The 21,207-nt window shown below is 44.2% G+C and overlaps 1 protein-coding gene across 1 annotated transcript; it reads right to left on the reverse strand.

The window, feature by feature from the left end:
* Positions 1-1,326: 1,326 nt before the first annotated feature.
* On the reverse strand, positions 1,327-20,506 carry ZNF70 (zinc finger protein 70). Its single transcript, XM_030192171.1, has 2 exons — positions 20,394-20,506; positions 1,327-2,247 (listed from the first exon to the last, which is right to left on the reverse strand). Exons 1-2 carry the CDS (start codon positions 20,490-20,492, stop codon positions 1,549-1,551), a joined length of 798 nt encoding a protein of 265 aa, XP_030048031.1. The 5' UTR covers positions 20,493-20,506; the 3' UTR covers positions 1,327-1,548.
* Positions 20,507-21,207: the final 701 nt, after the last annotated feature.

Consider the following 21,207-nt stretch of genomic DNA (forward strand, 5'->3'; position numbering starts at 1 on the left):
GGGGGGGGTGGTCACAGCATTGTTGGCCACTTCTACTCCTCAAACTGCCCTTGACTTATACATGAGATCAACTTATACACGAGTATATCTAGTAGGCGAGTGAAGGAGAATGAGAAGTGGAGGGGAGAGGAGAAGGAATAAAATCTAGCTACAGGTAGGTAAAAAAAAAGATAGCAGATGGTAGAAATGGAGAATAAATTAGACAGATGGATAAGAGTTAGATCTAAGAGAAGGGAAGAAAGACAGTGAAAAGCAGAAAACAGAAATTAGATTATAGAAAATAATTTAGGAGAAACTCAACAAGATGATATAAATAGAGTCCAAGACCAACCCAAGTGGAAAAACAAAGTGGATGGACAACAAACGCACAAAAAAACAGGATTTTTTTATATGTAAAGAAAGTACTGTGGTTGCCATGGAAAGAAAACAAAAGAAAGGAAAATAAGGCAATACCCTTTTTATTGAAATAACATAATATATTTTTTGACAAGTTTTCAAATGCAGAACTTTCTTCTTCGGGTTGCTGATGAGCAAAAGGTGACAAAAATCAAAAATTGTATAGTGAAACATGAAAAGTATTCCGATTACAGTCTCAAGGGGGGGGTGGGAGTGACAGGGAGAACGAAAGGAGAATCTGGATTTCTTGAATGGGTTCTATTTCTGCTTCTTATTTCAGTTTCCGCTGCTCACAGTCTGGTTAATTGGGTTTTACAGGCTGACGGTCTGAGTTTGACTTTTGTAATCACAGAGGATTCTGTGTTCAATTGATCTCTTTTTCCAGCTGGAAGTGTTCTGATGTTCGACAATATCTGCAGTGCTGCTTTTTATAGGTAGGGTTAGTGCAATTTGTAATACTAAAAAATGCAGGTCACGCGTTTCGGTTTAAGGGATGAAGTGCCTCTAAGCACAAAAGAAAAGGACTTGGGGGTGACTGTATCTGATGAACTTAAGGTGGCCAAACAGGTAGAAAAGGTAACGACAAAAGCTAGAGAGATGTTTATGTGCATAGGGAAAGGAATGGCCAGCTGGAAAAAGTTGGTGATGATGTCTATGGTGAGACCTCATTTGAGAGTACTGTGTATAATTCTGGAGACCACACTTTCAAAATGATATAAACATGATGGAGTAATTCCAGAAGGTGGCTAGTAAAATGGTCAATGGGTCTTCATCATAAAATGTTTGAGGCAAAGATCTCAATATGTATAGTTTGGAAGACAGGGGACAGAGGGGAGATATGATAGACATTTAAATATTGCTGGAGCATTAATGTACAGGAAGTGAGTCTCTTTCAACTAAAAGGAAGCTCTGAAATGAGGGGGCATAGGATGAAGATGAACGATGATAGATTCAGAAGTAACCTGAGGAAATACTTCTTCATGGAAAGGGTGGTGGATGCATTGAACAGACCGAGATGAAGACGGCATCTGATTTCAAGAAAGCGTACGAAAGGACATAGGATCCCTAAGTGAGAGGAAAGAATAGTTGATGGTACAGATGGGCAGACTGGATAGGCCACATGGTCTTTATCTACCATCATTTTTGATGTTTCTACGTTTCACATGGTCTCAACCCTTCATGGATCCTCTGGTGCGTCTTCAATGTTCCTTTGTGATTGAAGCTCTTTCCACACTCAGGACACTGAAACGGCTTCTCTCCCGTGTGCGTGCGTTGATGCATTATAAAGTCTGACCTCTGACTGAACTTCCTCCCGCATTCACTACACTTGTGAGTGCCTTCCCCTGTGTGGATTTTCTGGTGCCTCATAAAATCAGACTTGTGGCCGAAGTTCTTTCCACACACTGTGCAATGGTAAGGTCTCTCTCCTGTGTGAATTTTCAAGTGTCGTACAAAGTCAGACTTGGGGCTGAAGACCTTATCACATTTAGGACAGATGAAGGATCTTTTGCCTTTCAGCATACACTCATGCGATGAAAGATATTCTTCACGGCTCAAGCTTCTCCCACATTCAGAACAGATAAATGACCTTTGTCCAATATGCGTTTCCAGGTGGGCTTCTAAACACCCCTTATCCTCACACAATTCATAACATTCAGGACATTTGAAAGGTTTCTCTGGAGCCAGACCACTTGGTTGTGCAGTGCTGTCTGTGGGGTCATTCACACATTTCGATCCATCAGCCTCTCTCACCGCTGAGCCCTTCTGCTTTGTATTTAAGTGAGAGCCAATCTGGACATCTCGGGTTTTGGCGCCATCTCCTTCAATGCCCTCCATGGTGATTCTATCAACCTACAGCAGAGAGAGAAAAAAAAAAGCAGAGGTAAGAAAAGAGGACGTGAGCCTTTATTCCACTGGCAGGAGACAGAAGAGCGCAATGAGGGAAGGGGACTTGATATACCACCTTTCTGTGGTATTTTGCAACTACATTCAAAGCAGTTTACATATATACAGTCACAAGGAGCTGCAGTGGGAATCGAACCCAGTTCCCCAGGCTCAAATCCTGCTGCACTAACCACTAGGCTACTCCTCCAGGGGTTAAATCTGCTAGACACCTCATGCAAATCATGGGCCCTGCGGGAGAATCTGGAAAAGGCAAAAATTAGGATTTTTTTTTTTCAAAAAATCTCCAACACACACTCAAATGTTGCTTAGACTACCTACTGTATGTAAGATAGCCTGAGGCTTTCTGTGTCTTTATATATATAGATAGAGACCAATGAATCAATAAAACCTCCAAGTAGAACAATTAAAACTATGTGATACCAGATTTCCAGTTCCAGGATGCACCGACATGGTTGCCTAGTATAGAGTTCCCACGATCCTGATTTTCATCTTATTCTCCTTGCAATTGTCAAATTTTCTTACCGTATTGCTTAGGGTATCTGGTCCAAAGGAGGAAGCTTCAGTTTTTCCTCCAGTCAGAGGATCCAAGCGAGCTAAACAGGACTTGCCAACTCCGGTAAAGATGACGGAGGAGCTGAGCTATACCAGATCAAACTCACGATTCAGGATAGCTCTACTAATATTAATGAGCTGAAAGACCTTCGGGGAACAACATACTACGTTGGAAGGGCGACTAATGGTGCTTGAAGACCATGCTTTTGACATGGCACTTCAAACATTACTGGAAGACTTCCGTTCTTGAGCTGGAGAAATAGGCAAGATAATTTGTGGATCTTGGGGCTCCTGAATGGAATGGAAGGATCTGATCCTGTCTCCTTTATTGAGCGATTCCTTCCTCAATTACTGAATTTGACCTCACAACATTAGTTTGAGGTAGTGCAATTGCACAGAATCCCCGTATGCCACCATTTTTGAGGCCCCCAACCCTTCATTCTTCAAGTTCTGCATACCCTCAAGTGACAGCTATTCTGATGAAAGCAAAAGCTACTCGCAAATTTGGTTTGGCAAAATTTGAAGTTGGTTATCTGCTACAGCATGTATCTCATATGGATGACTCAATACGTTTTACTTTTATGATTGTTACTATGTAGAGCATAGAGTCCAGGGTTATGTTATATAATATTTTTCTTCTGATTACCACCATGATTGCAGGGAGGTGCCTCGTGATAGATGTTTGTGGATATGGGTGGTTGGCGAGATGGGATGGGTTGAGTGGGGAGGGAGCTATGCGCTTCTGGATTGGTTTTACCAAGATGGATTCGCTATTTTGGTCTCTTTATGGGATGTTCATTATGATTTGAATTCCTCATAATGTTTGTTTCTTACTCAGTGCTTAGAATATGGAAAATCTTAAGATTTTCTCTCTTAATGGTAATCAGTAGAAATAAAACAAAATAAAACATGGAAAAGAAAATAAGATGATACCTTTTTTATTGGACATAACTTAATACATTTCTTGATTAGCTTTCAAAGGTTGCCCTTCTTTGTCAGATCGGAAATAAGCAAATGTTGATCGATGACAGTATATATAAGTGAAACATCAAAGCATTTCAGTGACAGTCTAACAGGATGAGGGTGGATAGGTGAGAGACAGGAAGAGTTGGGTGGATGAGGGACAGGGAGATATGCATGGAGACAGGAGGGTGACAAAGCAGTACAATTTTATGGTTTATAATGGGCTAGAAAACCCAGACCTTTGTTAAGTCCTGTCTGGTGGGTGTCAAAATATTTAATCATTCTGACTTCAAAGGTCTTACGTTCCTGTATTGTTTTAAAGTTCCCTTTCAGGATTCTTACCGTGAAATCACTGGTACAGTGTTCTGGTTTTGTAAAGTGCTGTCCCACAGGCGTGATATCTTTATTAGTACTGGCATTTTTCATATGGTGTCTATGTAAATTAAATCTCTTCTTTAGCATCTGACTTGTTTCTCCAATGTAGCAGCCTTTGTTGCATTTTTTACACTGAATGATATATACCACATTGGAAGGTGAGCATGTGAAAGATTCCTTAATGTTGAATATTTTTCCTTTGTGAATGACCGTGGGGTCCTGCGAAATGTTTTGGCATAGTTTGCAGCTGGATATATTGCAAGGATGTGTGCCATTCTCTTCTTTTTGAGTCTGTGTTGAGAGCTTACTTCTGTTTTAAGTTGGGTGGCTGTCGGAAGGCCAGCACTGGTGGGGATGGGAATATCTCTTTCAGTAATTCATCCTCCTGGAGTAGAGGATGCAGATCTTTTATGATTTTTCTTAATTTTTCCAGCTCTGGGTTGTATGTCACTATAAGGGGGATTCTGTCTGTGGCATTTTTTTCTTTGTACTGTAGCAGATTTTCCCTGGGTGTTATAGGAAGGAGGCAATATTCTTGGAGATTATTTTGGGGTTGTTTTATTTCTATTGATTACCTTTAAAAGTGAACTAACACGGCTACCACACATCTCTACTCTCTTAATAGGAAAGGTGTCAATCGCCCGATAAAACATTAAAAAAAAAAATCCTAACATATTTGAAAAAATTTAAAGCCTACATCCTTTTCCTTCAGGAAACTCACTTAACAGCTTCAGAAGTGGTTAAATTGAAAAGGGGGATGGATAAGTGGGGTAAAAAAAAAAGGCAAACTTTGTGTCCTGATTAATAAAACATCTAAGATCCAAGTTTTAGAAGCCAAAGCAGACGTTTCTGGGAGATGGGTCAGAGTAAAATTAAAACTGCAAGAGAGAGAACTGATTCTCTTTAACATTCATGCCTCCAATTCTGCAATTCTCTCCTTTCTTGCTGATCTGACCAGGCACCAATGGAAGTGATTGTTATGGGAGACTATAACCTGGTCCCGGATCCTTTACTGGATGCCTACCAAGCCGTCCTAGTAGAAATAGCCCCAATCCAGTGACTTACTGGGTTAAAAATTGCCCTGTAAGGCGTACAAAACCCCAACCTTGGCTGACTTCTAATATCCGCTACCTACGTTCCTGTACCCGCTCCGCTGAATGCCTCTGGCGGAAATCTCGGGCCCTTGCTGATTTCTTACACTTTAAGTTCATGCTGACCTCCTTCCAATCTGCTCTTTTACGTGCCAAACAGGATTATTATACCCAACTGACCAACTCTCTTGACTCTAATCCTCGACTTCTCTTCACCACATTGAACTCTCTCCTCAAGGTGCTCCCTCCCCCAACTCCCCCTTCATTATCTCCTCAGACCCTTGCTGAATTCTTTCACAACAAGGTTGAAAAGATAAACCTTGCTTTCTCTACCTCACCACCTCTCCCTCCACTAGTCCGTTCCCCTCTCTCTCCTTCCCCTCATTCTCTTTCCTCCTTTCCTGAAGTTACTATTGAGGAAACTACACTTCTCCTTTCTTCCTCAAAATGTACCACCTGTTCCTCTGATCCCATTCCCACCCACCTTCTTAATACCATCTCTCCTACTCTTATTCCTTTTATCTGTCACATTCTCAACCTCTCACTTTCCACTGCGACTGTCCCTGCTGCCTTTAAACATGCTGTGGTCACACCTCTCCTTAAGAAGCCTTCACTTGACCCTACTTGTCCCTCTAATTACCGACCCATCTCCCTCCTTCCTTTTCTCTCCAAATTACTTGAGCGTGCTTGTTCACCGCCGCTGCCTTGATTTTCTCTCCTCACATGCTATTCTTGACCCACTACAATCTGGTTTTCGCCCTCTCCACTCAACCGAAACTGCGCTTACTAAAGTCTCCAATGACCTATTACTGGCTAAATCCAGAGGTCAATATTCCATCCTCATTCTTCTTGATCTTTCCGCTGCTTTTGACACTGTCGATCACAGCATACTTCTCGATACCCTGTCCTCACTTGGATTCCAGGGCTCTGTCCTTTCCTGGTTCTTTCCTACCTCTCCCTCCGCACCTTTAGTGTTCACTCTGGTGGATCCTCTTCTACTTCTATCCCTCTGCCTGTCGGCGTACCTCAGGGTTCTGTTCTTGGTCCCCTCCCCTTTTCTATTTACACTTCTTCCCTTGGTTCATTAATCTCATCCCATGGCTTTTCCTACCATCTCTATGCTGATGACTCCCAAATCTACCTTTCTACCCCTGATATCTCACCTTGCATCCAAACCAAAGTTTCAGCGTGCTTGTCTGACATTGCTGCCTGGATGTCTCAACGCCACCTGAAATTAAATATGACCAAAACCGAGCTTCTCATTTTCCCCCCCAAACCCACCTCCCCGCTCCCCCCCGTTTTCTATTTCTGTTGATGGCTCTCTCATTCTCCCTGTCTCCTCAGCTCGAAACCTTGGGGTCATCTTTGACTCTTCTCTCTCCTTCTCTGCTCATATCCAGCAGACCGCCAAGACCTGTCGTTTCTTTCTTTACAACATCCGTAAAATCCGCCCCTTTCTTTCCGAGCACTCTACCAAAACCCTCGTCCACACTCTTGTCACCTCTCGTTTAGACTACTGCAATCTGCTTCTTGCTGGCCTCCCACTTAGTCACCTCTCCCCTCTCCAGTCGGTTCAAAACTCTGCTGCCCGTCTCATCTTCCGCCAGGGTCGCTTTACTCATACTACCCCTCTCCTCAAGACCCTTCACTGGCTCCCTATCCGTTTTCGCATCCTGTTCAAACTTCTTCTACTAACCTATAAATGTATTCACTCTGCTGCTCCTCAGTATCTCTCCACACTCGTCCTTCCCTACACCCCTTCCCGTGCACTCCGCTCCATGGATAAATCCTTCTTATCTGTTCCCTTCTCCACTACTGCCAACTCCAGACTTCGCGCCTTCTGTCTCGCTGCACCCTACGCCTGGAATAAACTTCCTGAGCCCCTATGTCTTGCCCCATCCTTGGCCACCTTTAAATCTAGACTGAAAGCCCACCTCTTTAGCATTGCTTTTGACTCGTAACCACTTGTAACCACTCGCCTCCACCTACCCTCCTCTCTTCCTTCCCGTTCACATTAATTGATTTGATTTGCTTACTTTATTTATTTTTTGTCTATTAGATTGTAAGCTCTTTGAGCAGGGACTGTCTTTCTTCTATGTTTGTGCAGCGCTGCGTATGCCTTGTAGCGCTATAGAAATGCTAAATAGTAGTAGTAGTAGTAGTAGAAACGGAGGGTACTGGTAAATAGAGCTTGCTCCGAAGAAAGGAATGATGTAAGTGGTGTGCCGAAGGGATCGGTCCTCGGGCCGGCTCTTTTTAACATCTTTGTGACTGATGTTGTGGAAGGACTGTCCGGTAAGGTCCATCTCTTTGAGGATGATACCAAACTCTGTAATAGGGTGGACACCCCCGGGGGTGTGGATGGCATGAGGAAGGATCTAGCAAAGCTTGAAGAATAGTCCAATAATTGGCAACTAAGATTTAAAGCTAAGAAATGCAGGGTTATACACTTGGGTTACAAAAATCCTAGGGAACAGAATATAGGGGGTGAAATGCTTCTGTGTACGAAAGAAGAGCGGGACTTGGGGGTACTTGTGTCTGATGATCTTAAGGTGGTCAAACAGTTAGAAATGGCGACAGTCAAAGCCAGAAGGATGCTCGGGTGCATAAGGAGAGGGATGACCAGCAGGAAAAAAAGAGGTGATAGTGCCCTTCTATAAGTCTCTGGTGAGGTCCCATTTAGAGTACTGCATACAATTCTGGTGACCGCACCTACAGAAAGATATACACAGGATGGAGTTTGTCCAGAGGGCGGCTACGAAATTGGTATGTGGTCTTGGTCATAAAACATAAAGCAACAGGCTCTTGAACCTCAACAGGTATACACTGGAAGAGAGACGGGAGAAAACGGATATGACAGAGATGTTTAAATACCTCAGTGGCGTTAATGTACAGGAGGTGAGCGTTTTTCAAATGAAGGAAAACTCTGGAATAAGAGGACATAGGCTTAGGAGGAATCTAAGAAAATACTCTTTCACGGAAAAAGTGGTGGATGTGAGGAATGGCCTCCCAGTGGAGGTGGTGGAGAAGAGAACCGCGTCTGAATTTAAGAAAGCATGAGACAGGCACCTGTGATCCCTTAGGAAAAGGAGGAGTTAGTGTTAGTGAGGATGGGCCGACTAGATGGGCCATTTGGCCCTTATCTGCCATCATGTTTCTATGATGATAAAATAGGACTAGGGATGCGTGGAGGATATTATATCCGGATGGACAAGATTATACCTTTATGCCTCAGGCTCATCAGTCTTTTTCTCGTATTGACTAGGAACTAATTTCTAAATCCTTAATTCCTCACTTAACATCTGCCACTATCGAAACTATCGTGATTTCGGACCATACTGGCATATCTATTTCCTTTAGCGATCTCATTCCTACATCTCCCTCCTTTGTGGCAATTTAACCACACTCTTCTCGGGGATACTGAATTTCACGATTTTATTAAGACCACAATACAAGAGTATTTTCAATTTGCCAACACTACTATGGAAACACAGTGGGATGCTTTTAAGGCTACCACAAGGGGAGCGATGAGCAAACGATAACGTCTTTGGAAGATGAAATCGCCATTTTAGAGAAGAGGTTCCTGGATAAGTGGCATGATGTTACTGTCCAAAAACTTATGAAAGCTAAAATTTCAATATCCTCATATTGTGAGTAAAAGCTTCACTTTGAGGGAACTAACAATACTTCGCTGGCAACAGGGCGGGTAAAATCTTAGCATCTTACCTTAAGGGTAAACGGAAAAAGAGTCTTATTCAAAGCATTCGTAATCAGTCTAGAAATTAACTCGCTATCTCAATTTCATGAGTATTATACTATGCTATACCAACCAGATAGCGTCAATCACCCATCGATCATTGACTCTTTTCTGGTCTCTCTTTATGCAGACAAGCTCCCCGAGTCAGATGTAGCAAAACGTGGGGCTTCCCATTACTGCAGCAGAGATACAAAAAGCTGTAAGTCATTTAGGGGTCCTTTTACTAAGCCGCAGTAAAAAGTGGCCTGCGGTAGTGTAGGCGCATGTATTGGGCGTGCACCAGGCCAGTTTTTACCGCATCTACCAAAAAAAAAATGGCTTTTTAAATACACAGGAAAAGGGCCCCTTAAGCCAAACAAAGCTCTGGGTACAGACGGTTATACTGTAGAGTTTTTCCTGGCCTTTCAACAAGACCTCAGTTCAAACTTAATCTCTCTATACTTTTTCTGTGAAAGGTGCGAATGGCTGGAACAATAACTGAGGCCCCGTATTGTGTTCAGTTTTGGAGGCCTTATCTTGCCAAGAATGTAAAAAGACTGGAAGCGGTTCAGAGAAAAGCCACGAAAATGGAAAGGGGATTAGACAGCAAGACGTGCATGGAGGGTCAATGCGAAGAAATGCAAAGTGATGCACTTAAGGAGTAGAAATCCAAGGGAGACGTATGTGTTAGGCGGGGAGAGTCTGATAGGTATGGACGGGGAGAGGGATCTTGGGGTGATAGTATCTGAGGATCTGAAGGCGACGAAACAGTGTGACAAGGCGGAAGGTTGCTAGGCTGTATAGAGAGAGGTGTGACCAGCAGAAGAAAAGAGGTGTTGATGCCCCTGTATAAGTCGTTGGTGAGGCCCCACCTGGAGTATTGTGTTCAGTTTTGGAGGCCGTATCTTGTTAAGGATGTAAAAAGAATTGAAGCGGTTCAAAGAAAAGCTACGAGAATGGTATGGGATTTGTGTTACAAGACGTATGAGGAGAGACTTGATGACCTGAACATGTATACCCTGGAGGAAAGGAGAAACAGGGGTGATATGATACAGACGTTCAAATATCTGAAAAGTATTAATCTGCAAACGAACCTTTTCCGGAGATGGGAAGGCGGTAGAACTAGAGGACATGATATGAGATTGAAGGGGGGCAGACTCAAAGAAAATGTCAGGAAGTATTTTTTCACGGAGAGAGTGGTAGATACTTGGAATGCCCTCCCGCGGGAGGTGGTGGAGATGAAAACGGTAGCGGAATTCAAGCATGCGTGGGATAAACAAAGGAATCCTGTTCAGAAGGAATGGATCCTCAGAAGGTTAGCCAAGATTGGGAGGCAGGACTGGTGTTAGGGAGGTGGGGCTAGTGCCGGGCAAGACTTCTACGATCTGTGCCCTGAAAATGGCAGATACAAATCAAGGTAAGGTATACACAAGAAGTAACACATATGATTTTATCTTGTTGGGCAGACTAGATGGACCGTGCAGGTCTTTTTCTGCCGTCATCTACTATGTTACTATGTTATGTTACTATGTATACACTAGAGGAAAGGAGAAACAGAAGGGGATATGATACAGACGTTCAGATATTTGAAAGGTATTAATTTGCAAACAAACCAACCTTTTTCCAGAGATGGGAAGTGGTAGAAGTAGAAGGCATGAATTGAAAATGTCAGAAAGTATTTTTTCACTGAGAGGGTGGTAGATACCTGGAATGCCCTCCTGCGGGAGGTGGTGGAGATGAAAACGGTAACGGAATTCAAAAATGCGTAGAACAAACACAAAGGAGTCCTGTTTAGAAGGATCGGATCCAAAGAAGCTTAGGGGAGATCAGGTAGGAAATGGTGCTGGGCTGACTTCTACGGTCTGTGCCCTGATTGAGGCTGAGTAGATTTGGATGGGCCAGAATGGAGCTTTTCAGGTGCTTTGACAACGACTTTAGAAATTTTAGAACAAGGCCAGCGCCGGGCAGACTTCTACAGTCTATGCCCTAAAAATGGCAAGGATAAATCAAGAACAGGTATAAACATGGCATAACACTTCATACCATACCATACACTGACTACATAGTTCGTAACCTTTAGATTGTAAGCTCTCCTGAGCAGGGACTGTCCTTCCCCTTGTTTAAACTTGTACAGCGCTGCGTAACCCTAGCAGCGCTATAGAAATGCTAAGTAGTAGTAGTAGTAGTAATAAAGGGGCATAATCGAAAGGGATGCCCAAGTGTTTCTGAGGACGTCCTCGCAGGACATCCCCGTGAAGGGGCGGGAAACCTGTATTATCGAAACAAGATGGACGTCCATCTTTCGTTTCGATAATACGGTCGGGGACGCCCAAATCTGGAAATTTAGGTCGACCTTACAGATGGTCGTCCCTAGACTTGGTCGTTTCTGATTTTCGGCGATAATGGAAACCGAGGACAGCCATCTCAGAAACGACGAAATCTAAGACCTTTGGTCGTGGGAGGAGCCAGCATTCATAGTGCACTGGTCTTCCTGACATGCCAGGACACCAACATAGGCAACAGTAGGGGCCGCTGCAGTGGACTTCAGAAATTGCTCCCAGGTGCATAGCTCCTTTACCGTGTGTGCTGAGCCCCCCCAAAACCCACTCCCCACAACTGTACACCACTACCATAGCCCTTATGGGTGAAGTACACCTATTAACATAAACTTTCATCAAAACTGTGTCAAATCCAAAAAAGGAGTTTAAGCGTCACTTAAAATGTTTAAAATGCTAGATGAGAGGTTTTTATGCCTGTGAGGAACCCTGTCACGATCTGTGAGAACAACTCTAGTTCCAGATTGGGGGGAGGGCGGGGCTGAGGCTTTTCCTTCCATACTTTTAACATTTTTTGTTTAGATAACATTTTTTTTTTTGGTTCATCCACAGGATAAAAATTCACCCCATTTCACACAGGTAATCGCCAGCCGCAGGGTTTCCGGGTGAAAATGTGGAATTTGGATGCGCAAGTTGACCTCCTTAAGATCAAAAATTGGCCCTTCTTTGAAATTAAATAGAGTAACTTCCCCTGTCCGCTTCCTGTCAGGGAAGCAATTGGGGTGGGGGGAAGCTATAAATGTGTCTGAAACAGTTCAGCAAAAATGCCTGGTGGACCACCTCCAGTGCCCATTGGTCTGAGGTGATGTGGGCCATCTTGGTCTTCCTCCCGCTACCAACACCGAGGGGCCCGACGGAGCCTCACTGGAGGCCCTTACTGGGCATGGTGAAGGTGGAGGGACCATAGTCCTTTGCCCTATGCCCTTCTGCTGCTTGTTCCCTTATAATGATGATGTCAATGGAAAAGTTCAGTGTCTGTACCTCCATCTGCTGGTAGGAGGACTTAACCCATCGGTTTGGCCTGATCTGTTGGGAGGACAAGGAAGCAAAGTCAGTAGAGACCTAAAGTGACTGACTGGGTTACGAACTGGTAGAGTTGCAGGCCTTAGGACCGGACGGGATCCACCCCAGGATATTGAGGGAGTTCAGAGAGGTTCTGGCGGGTCCTCTTAAAGATTTGTTTAATATATCCTTGCAGACGGGAGAGGTTTCCAAGGGACTGGAGAACGGCGGAGGTGGTCCCTCTTCACAAAAGTGGTGATAGGGAAGAAGCTGGAAACTACAGGCCGGTAAGCCTCACTTCGGTTATTGGAAAAGTAATGGAAGCGATGCTGAAAAAAAGAATAGTGAATTTTCTGGAAGCCAATAAGTCGCAAGATCCGAGACAACATGGTTTTGCCAAAGGGAAATCATGCCAAACGAATCTCATTGAATTCTTTGACTGGCTGACCGGACAATTGAATCGTGGACATGCTATGGATGTAATCTACTTAGATTTCAGCAAAGATTTTGACACGGTTCCCCACAGGAGGCTCTTAAATAAACTTGATGGGCTGAAAATAGGACCCGATGTAGTAAACTGGATTAGGAACTGGTTGACGGACAGACGCCAGAGGGTGGTGGTGAATGGAATTCGCTCGGAGGAGGGGAAGGTGAGTAGTGGAGTGCCTCAGGGATCGGTGCTGGGGCCGATTCTGTTCAATATATTTGTGAGTGACATTGCTGAAGGGTTAGAAGGTAAAGTTTGTCTTTTTGTGGATGATACTAAAATTTGTAACAGAGTGGACACCCGGGAGGGAGTGGAAAGCATGAAAAAGGATCTGAGGAAGCTACAAGAATGGTCTAAGGTTTGGCAATTAAAATTCAATGCGAAGAAATGCAAAGTGATGCGCTTAGGGAATAGAAATCCACGGGAGACGTATGTGTTAGGCGGGGAGAGTCTGATAGGTACGGGTGGAGAGAGGGATCTTGGGGTGATAGTATCTGAGGATTTGAAGGCGACGAAACAGTGTGACAAGGCGGTGGCAGTAGCTAGAAGGTTGTTAGGCTGTATAAAGAGAGGTGTGACCAGCAGAAGAAAGGGGGTGTTGATGCCCCTGTATAAGTCGTTGGTGAGGCCCCACCTGGAGTATTGTGTTCAGTTTTGGAGGCCGTATCTTGTTAAGGATGTAAAAAGAATTGAAGCGGTGCAAAGAAAAGCTACAAGAATGGTATGGGATTTGCGTTACAAGACGTATGAGGAGAGACTTGCTGAACTAAACATGTATACTCTGGAGGAAAGGAGAAACAGGGGTGATATGATACAGACGTTCAAATATTTGAAAGGTATTAATCCGCAAACGAACCTTTTCCGGAGAGGGGAAAGCGGTAGAACGAGAGGACATGAAATGAGATTGAAGGGGGGCAGACTCAAGAAAAATGTCAGGAAGTATTTTTTCACGGAGAGCGTGGTGAATACTTGGAATGCCCTCCCGCGGGAGGTGGTGGAGATGAAAACGGTAACGGAATTAAAAAATGCGTGGGATAAACACAAAGGAATCCTGTTCAGAAGGAATGGATCCTCAGAAGCTTAGCCGAGATTGGGTGGCAGAACCTGTGGGGGGAGGCAGGGCTGGTAGTTGGGAGGTTTGCCTTGTTCTGGGCAGACTTCTACGGTCTGTGCCCTGAAAATGGCAGAAACAAATCACACATAAAGTAGCACATATGAGTTTGAATTGTTGGGCAGACTAGATGAACCATGCAGGTCTTTTTCTGCCGTCATCTACTATGTTACTATGTAATAGAGGGTAGTGAATGGAAAGGGACATTGGTTGTTTTGGGTTTTTTTTAAACATTTTTGTAAGCAGAATTGCTGAAGGGCTGTCTGCTAAAGTTTACCTCTTTACAGATTCCAAACCCTATAAAATGTGTAGACACCGAAGATGGAATGGGTAGCATGAGGAAGGGTCCCGAATGTAACAGCTAACATTTAATGCTACTACTACTACTTATCAACTCATGGACTTCATCTCGAACACATGTGTCTCTGCCTCAAACATCCTCATAATAGGAGACATCAACCTACACCTTGAAGACGACACCTCTACAGGCACACGAGAATGCAAAGAATTCTTAAAACTTTGGGATCTGCACGCACCTAACACGCAACCAACACACACAAAAGGACATACACTAGACATCATTACACACAAATTTGACCCAGACTCAAATATCCTACTTACTGACACAAGATGGACACCTACACTATGGTCAGACCACCATAAAGCATATGTCTCCCTCAAATGGCGAAAAACACACATAAACGCAATCAACAAACATGAACGAACAACATACACCACGAGAGGAAAAATAGACCCCACAACATTCTGGCAACAAATCTACCAGAACAAATGGTTAACAAATGCTGACACCATCCAATTCCTCCAAGAATGGGACGATATATGCACAACAACATTAGACAAAATCGCCCCAATCCAAACCAGAACATCACATAGGAAAAAATCAAATCCATGGTTCACCGAAGAGCTGAAAAAACTTAAAACACAAGTCAGGAAACTAGAACGTGCATGGAACAAAAAGAAAGATGAACAAACACTAAATGCCTGGAAACTACTTCGGAGGAAATACAAATATACCATAAAACAGACTAAAAGACTACATTACAAAACAATAATAGGACCCAACTACAAAGACACACACAAACTCTTCTACCTTGTGAATAAATTGCTAGACATCTCACCAGCTACAAACAACAGCAAAGACATACCAGATGTCGACAACCTTGCGAAACACTTTAAGGAGAAAATTATACAACTATGACATAAAATACCCGCCAGCACTATTGAATACGCCACACTTCTAGACTGTCTAGACCCAGAAGACGGAATTTACCCATCAGACAGAACCTGGACCGAATTCGAATTATTATCAGAAGACCTCATCTCTGAAACACTTAAACGATTTGCTAAATCCTACTGCAAACTAGACAAATGCCCAAACAACCTCATGAAATCAGCAACTCGGCAATTTGTAATAGACCTAACGAACCACGTAAACTTCATGCTACAAAACGGACTCTTCCTAAAGGAAAAAGGAAAAATTTTACTCACCCCAATACCCAAAGACACAAAGAAAAACGCAAGCGAAATAACTAACTACAGACCAGTAGCATCTATGCCATTAATAACCAAAATAACCGAAGGGATGGTAACAAAACAACTCACAAACTATGTAAACAAGTTCTCAATACTACATGATGCCCAATCAGGATTCCGATCGAACCACAGCACAGAAACAGTACTAATTACCCTAATGACTAAATTCAAACAAATAATCGCAACCGGCAACAACATACTTCTCCTACAATTCGACATGTCAAGTGCCTTTGATATGGTCGACCACGGAATTCTATTGCACATACTTGAATACTTTGGCATCGGAGGAAATGTCCTAAACTGGTTCAAGGGGTTCCTAACCCTGCGTTCATATCAAGTCACATCAAACTCAACTACGTCCGCTTCATGGACACCTGAATGTGGAGTACCGCAAGGATCACCCCTCTCACCAACCATTTTCAACATAATGATGATCCCATTGGCAAAACTCCTATCAAATCATAACCTCAACCCATATATATACGCCGACGATGTAACAAAATACATCCCTTTCAAACAAGACATCAAAGAAATAGCCAATGAAATTAACCAAAGTCTACACATCAAGAACACCTGGGCAGATGCATTTCGACTGAAACTAAACGCGGAAAAAAACTCAATGCCTAATACTCACCTCCCAATACAACACAAATGAATTTTACCGCCTTAAACACACCAAAACTTTAAAAATCCTTGGAGTCACTATTGATCGCCATCTAACACTCGAAACCCATGCAAACAATACAACCAAAAAGATGTTCTACTGCATGTGGAAACTGAAAAGAATAAGACCATTCTTCCCAAGATCCGTCTTTCGCTGCCTAGTGCAATCCCTCGTATTAAGCCATCTGGATTACTGCAACTCACTATACGCAGGTTGCAAAGAGCAAATACTGAGGAAACTTCAAACAGCCCAGAATACAGCAGCCAGACTCATCTTCGGAAAACCAAAATATGAAAGTGCAAAACCCTTACGAGAGAAGCTACACTGGCTTCCACTCAAGGAACGCATTACTTTTAAAGTATGCACATTAGTCCACAAAATCATTCACGGTGACGCTCCAGCCTACTACTACTACTACTACTACTATTTAGCATTTCTATAGCGCTACAAGGCATACGCAGCGCTGCACAAACATAGAAGAAAGACAGTCCCTACTCAAAGAGCTTACAATGTCTGACTTAATAGACCTACCACCCAGGAACGCTAAAAGATCATCTTGAACTTTCCTTAACCTCCACTTCCCTAATTGCAAAGGTATAAAATACAAGGCACTGCACGCATCAACCTTTTCTTACATAAGCACGCAATTCTGGAATACACTACCGTGCAACTTGAAAACAATCCACGAACTAACCAACTTCCGCAAACTACTGAAGACTCTCATCTCTTTAATAAAATTTATTGTAAGGATCAATACACATGAAGTCCACACTCACTGTTCAGAAACACACCAATACACTCTCTTCTGAATTCTCATCCCCTGTAATTTAATCACATTTATACCGTTACTCACAGAAAATGTTATACGGAATGTTCTTTTGCTAATGTTCTATTACCCTATCAATTTCCCGTTGTCTCTTTCCACTGTTCCATTGTTGTTTTCCTTGTCCTATTCCCTAACGATACTTTAACTTTGTCTTCGCTTAACTTCTCACAATGTAATCCATAACTGATTTGTAACAGATTGTATTTCCATTATTTACAATGTATTGTAAGCCACACTGAGCCCGCAAATAGGTGGGAAAATGTGTGATACAAATGCAATAAAATAAATAAATGGATAAATTTCTAAAGCGCTACTAGACGTACGCAGCGCTGTACACTTGAACATGAAGAGACAGTCCCTGCTCGACAGAGCTTACAATCTAATTAGGACAGACAAACAGGACAAGTAAGGGATAAGGACAAAGAGTAGCAAGATTCTGTGTGGAATCCCAGAGTACGAAGATTCCGGAATCCCACAGTAGCAAGATTCTATGTGGAATCCCAAAGAGTAGCAAGATTCTGGAATCCCAAAGACTACTACTACTTATCATTTCTATAGCGCTACTAGACGTACGCAGCGCTGTACACTTGAACATGAAGAGACAGTCCCTGCTCGACAGAGCTTACAATCTAATTAGGACAGACAAGAGATAAGGGAATATTAAAGTCAGGATGATAAAATAAGGGTTCTGAACAAGTGAACAAGGGAGTTAAAAGCAGCATCAAAAAGGTGGGTTTTTAGCTTAGTTTTGAAGACGGCCAGAGATGGAGCTTGACGTACCGGCTCAGGAAGTCTATTCCAGGCATATGGTGCAGCAAGATAAAAGGAACGGAGTCTGGAGTTAACAGTGGAAGAGAAGGGTGCAGATAAGAGAGATTTACCCAGTAAACGGAGTTCCCGGGGAGGAGTGTAGGGAGAGATGAGAGTGGAGAGGTACTGAGGAGCTGCAGAGTGAATGCACTTATAAGTCAATAAGAGGAGTTTGAACTGTATGCGGAAACGGATAGGAAGCCAGTGAAGTGACTTGAGGAGAGGGCTAATATGAGCATAACGACACTGCTAAAAAATGCAGGGTTAAGCATTTGGGTTACAAAACCCTGAGGTAGCAGAACAGTTTGGGGGTGAAGAACTTTTGTGCATGAAAAAGGATTGGGATTTGGGTGTCTAGATATAGTGGAATTAGAAAACATACAGAGAAGGGCGACAAAAATGATAAAGGGGATGGGATGACTTCCCTATGATGAAAGGCTGAAACGGCTTGGGCTATTCAGCTTGGAGAAAAGACGGCTGAGGGGAGATATGATAGAGGTCCATAAAATAATGAGTGGCGTGGAACTAGATGTGAATCACTTGTTTACTCTTTCCAAAAATACTAGGACTAGGGGCAGTGGCATAGCAAGAGCGGGGCGGTGGGGGCAGTCCGCCCCGGATGCACGCTGCTGGAGGGTGCAGAGAGCAGCTGTACGCCGGTCGGCTCCGCTGGTTCCCTGCTCCCTCTGCCCCGGAATAGGTTACTTCCTGTTCCGGGGCAGAGGGAGCAGGGAGCCAGTGGAGCCGACAGGCACGCGGCTGCTCTCTGCACCCTCCAGCAGCCAAGAATGCACCGGGGGGGGGGGGGGGGGGGGGGGGGGGGGGGGGGGGGGGGGGGGTGCGCAGCGGCAATCCGCCCCGGGTGGCAGCCGACCTAGGATCGCCACTGACTAGGGGGCATGCGATGAAGCTACAAAGTAGTAAATTTAGAAGAAATCAGAAAAAAATATTTCTTCACAATGTGTAACTAAACTCTGGAATTCGTTGCCAGCGGATGTAGTAAAAGCAGTTAGCTTAGCAGGGTTTTAAAAAGGCTTGGGTGGCTTCCTAAAGGAAAAGTCCATAAACCATTATTAAAATGGACTCGGGGGAAAATCCACTGCTTATTTCTAGGATAAGCAGCACAAAATGTATTGTACTTTTTGGGGATCTTGCCAGGTACTTGTGACCTGGACTGGCCACCGTTAGAAATAGGATGCTGGGCTTGATGGACCTTGGTCTGTCCCAGTATGGCAGTACTTATGTACTTACTTAGATGTTTAAATACCTCCCAGACATAAACGCACAGAAGGCAAGTCTCTTTCAATTGAAAATGTGTGATAGATGCTGGAGAAAACAAAAATGTATCTGAATTCATGGATGGGCCATAAAGTCTTTATAGAAACCTGACGGCAGATAAGGGCCACATGACCCATCCAGTCTGCCCATCCTCTCTAACCCCTAATTCTTCCTGTTCCTAAGCGATCCCACATGCTTATCCCATGAACAGTCCTCGACTCCACCACCTCCACCGGGAGGCCATTCCACGCCTCCACCACCCTTTCTGTGAAATACGTACATAAGTAATGCCACACTGGGAAAAAGACCAAGGGTCCATCGAGCCCAGCATCCTGTCCACGACAGCGGCCAATCCAGGCCAAGGGCACCTGGCAAGCTTCCCAAACGTACAAACATTCTATACATGTTATTCCTGGAATTGTGGATTTTTCCCAAGTCCATTTAGTAGAGGTTTATGGACTTGTCCTTTAGGAAACACTTCCTTAGGTTACTCCTAAGCCTTAACTCTGTCATATGCCCCCTCATTCCAGAGCTCTCCTTCATTTGAAAAAGTCTCTCTTCCTGTACATAAATGCCCTTGAGATATTTGTTTCTATCATGTCTCCTCTCTTCCTGCGTATACATGTTGAGGTCTGTCCCTGTAATTTATCTGCCTTCATTTTCTGTTTCTATGTCAGAGTTGCACATTTCCCAAAACAGAGAGAGAAAATCAGAGAGTGAGCAGGAAAAAACTCTATATAATCCTGGGGAAAGAGGAGAAAAAGTGACAGAAATGCATTTCCTCCTGTACTGTGCAAAGTACAGAGATCATAAATTCACATCTGCCAAACCCCCGAGAGAGAAAATGAAAGAAGGAGCAGAAAAAGCTCTGGGAAAGAAACAGAAACAAACGCATTTCCTCCTGAACTGGGCAAAACACAGAGAGAAAAACCAAAGACTGGGCAGGAAAAACTCTGCAGAATCCTGGAGAAAGAGAAGAAATTAGGAGTTGCATCTTTCCTTCATGCAAGAAAATGTGACCACAGCAGGGGCCACACGGATCAGCCCCCACTGTCTTACACCCGCTGCATTATGGGACTTGAAGGCTTGTTGCTCCCTATGAGACCAACTCTGCAGGGGGGTGAGAAATGCATGCAAGATCCGGACCAGGGACAGGGCTGGGAAGGTGATCCGAGGTGCAGCCATGCAATAGTGCAGCTGGAACATGCAACAGACATGTGCAGGAAGTACATGAGAAGCACAGAGACCCCCCTCCCCCCACCCATCTGCCCCTAGTGCCCAGTACCTGAGCAGCCCTCCTCTCACACCTCCACAGTGCCTTTGTGTCTCTCCTCCCTCTCTCTCTGCTTCCTCCCTGCACCGTGACTGCATCCGCTGCAGAGGAAGCCTGGGTAAGCAAGAGACATGCAGGGGAGGGGCAGAGGAGAGACCCAGGTCCGAGGGAGCCACGCCTGGATTTCCAACAAGCCCAGCGGGAACTACAAGCGCAGCGCTGCTATGGGATGCGAGTTCAAATCCAGACTCCGAACCAACAACACCAACTCTGGAGGGAAAGACAGGCAGAAGAGAGACAGCCAAAATGGATGAACAGAAGAGACCACCTGGGCTAAAGAGGAAAGGCAATCACGATGAGTAGGCAGGAGAGACAGCCTGGCAGGGTACACAAAACTTACATGTATTGGGGAAGAAAAGGCATCCCGGCTGGGGAAGGACAGACATGCAGAAAGAAGAGACAGCCATGATGGAAATGCCGGAGAGACACTTGAGGAGGGGGAAGAAAGGAGAGCAGGGAAGGAAGAGGGACAGCCCAGAAGGAGAGACGTGCAGGGGTGAGAAGAGACATGCAGTGGAGAGTTTAGTCAGGATGGCCAGGCGGAAAAGAATGAGAGACTTGCAAGAGGGAAAGAAAAGACAGGCTAAGTAAGAAGCAGATATATGGGGGAGAGGGGAGATGGAATACCCCAGATAAGGAGAAGAGACATGCAAGAGGAAAGATAGACAGCCAGTATGGGGAACAAGAGATTCATGAGGGGAGGGGGATTAGAGACAGCTAGGTTGCTTGAAGACTAGAGGCACTCAGGCAAAAAGACAGCTAGGCTGGAGAATCAGGGGAGAAAGGAG

Source organism: Microcaecilia unicolor, chromosome 1, assembly GCF_901765095.1.
Source record: "Microcaecilia unicolor chromosome 1, aMicUni1.1, whole genome shotgun sequence".
Classification (NCBI taxonomy): Eukaryota; Metazoa; Chordata; class Amphibia; order Gymnophiona; family Siphonopidae; genus Microcaecilia; species Microcaecilia unicolor.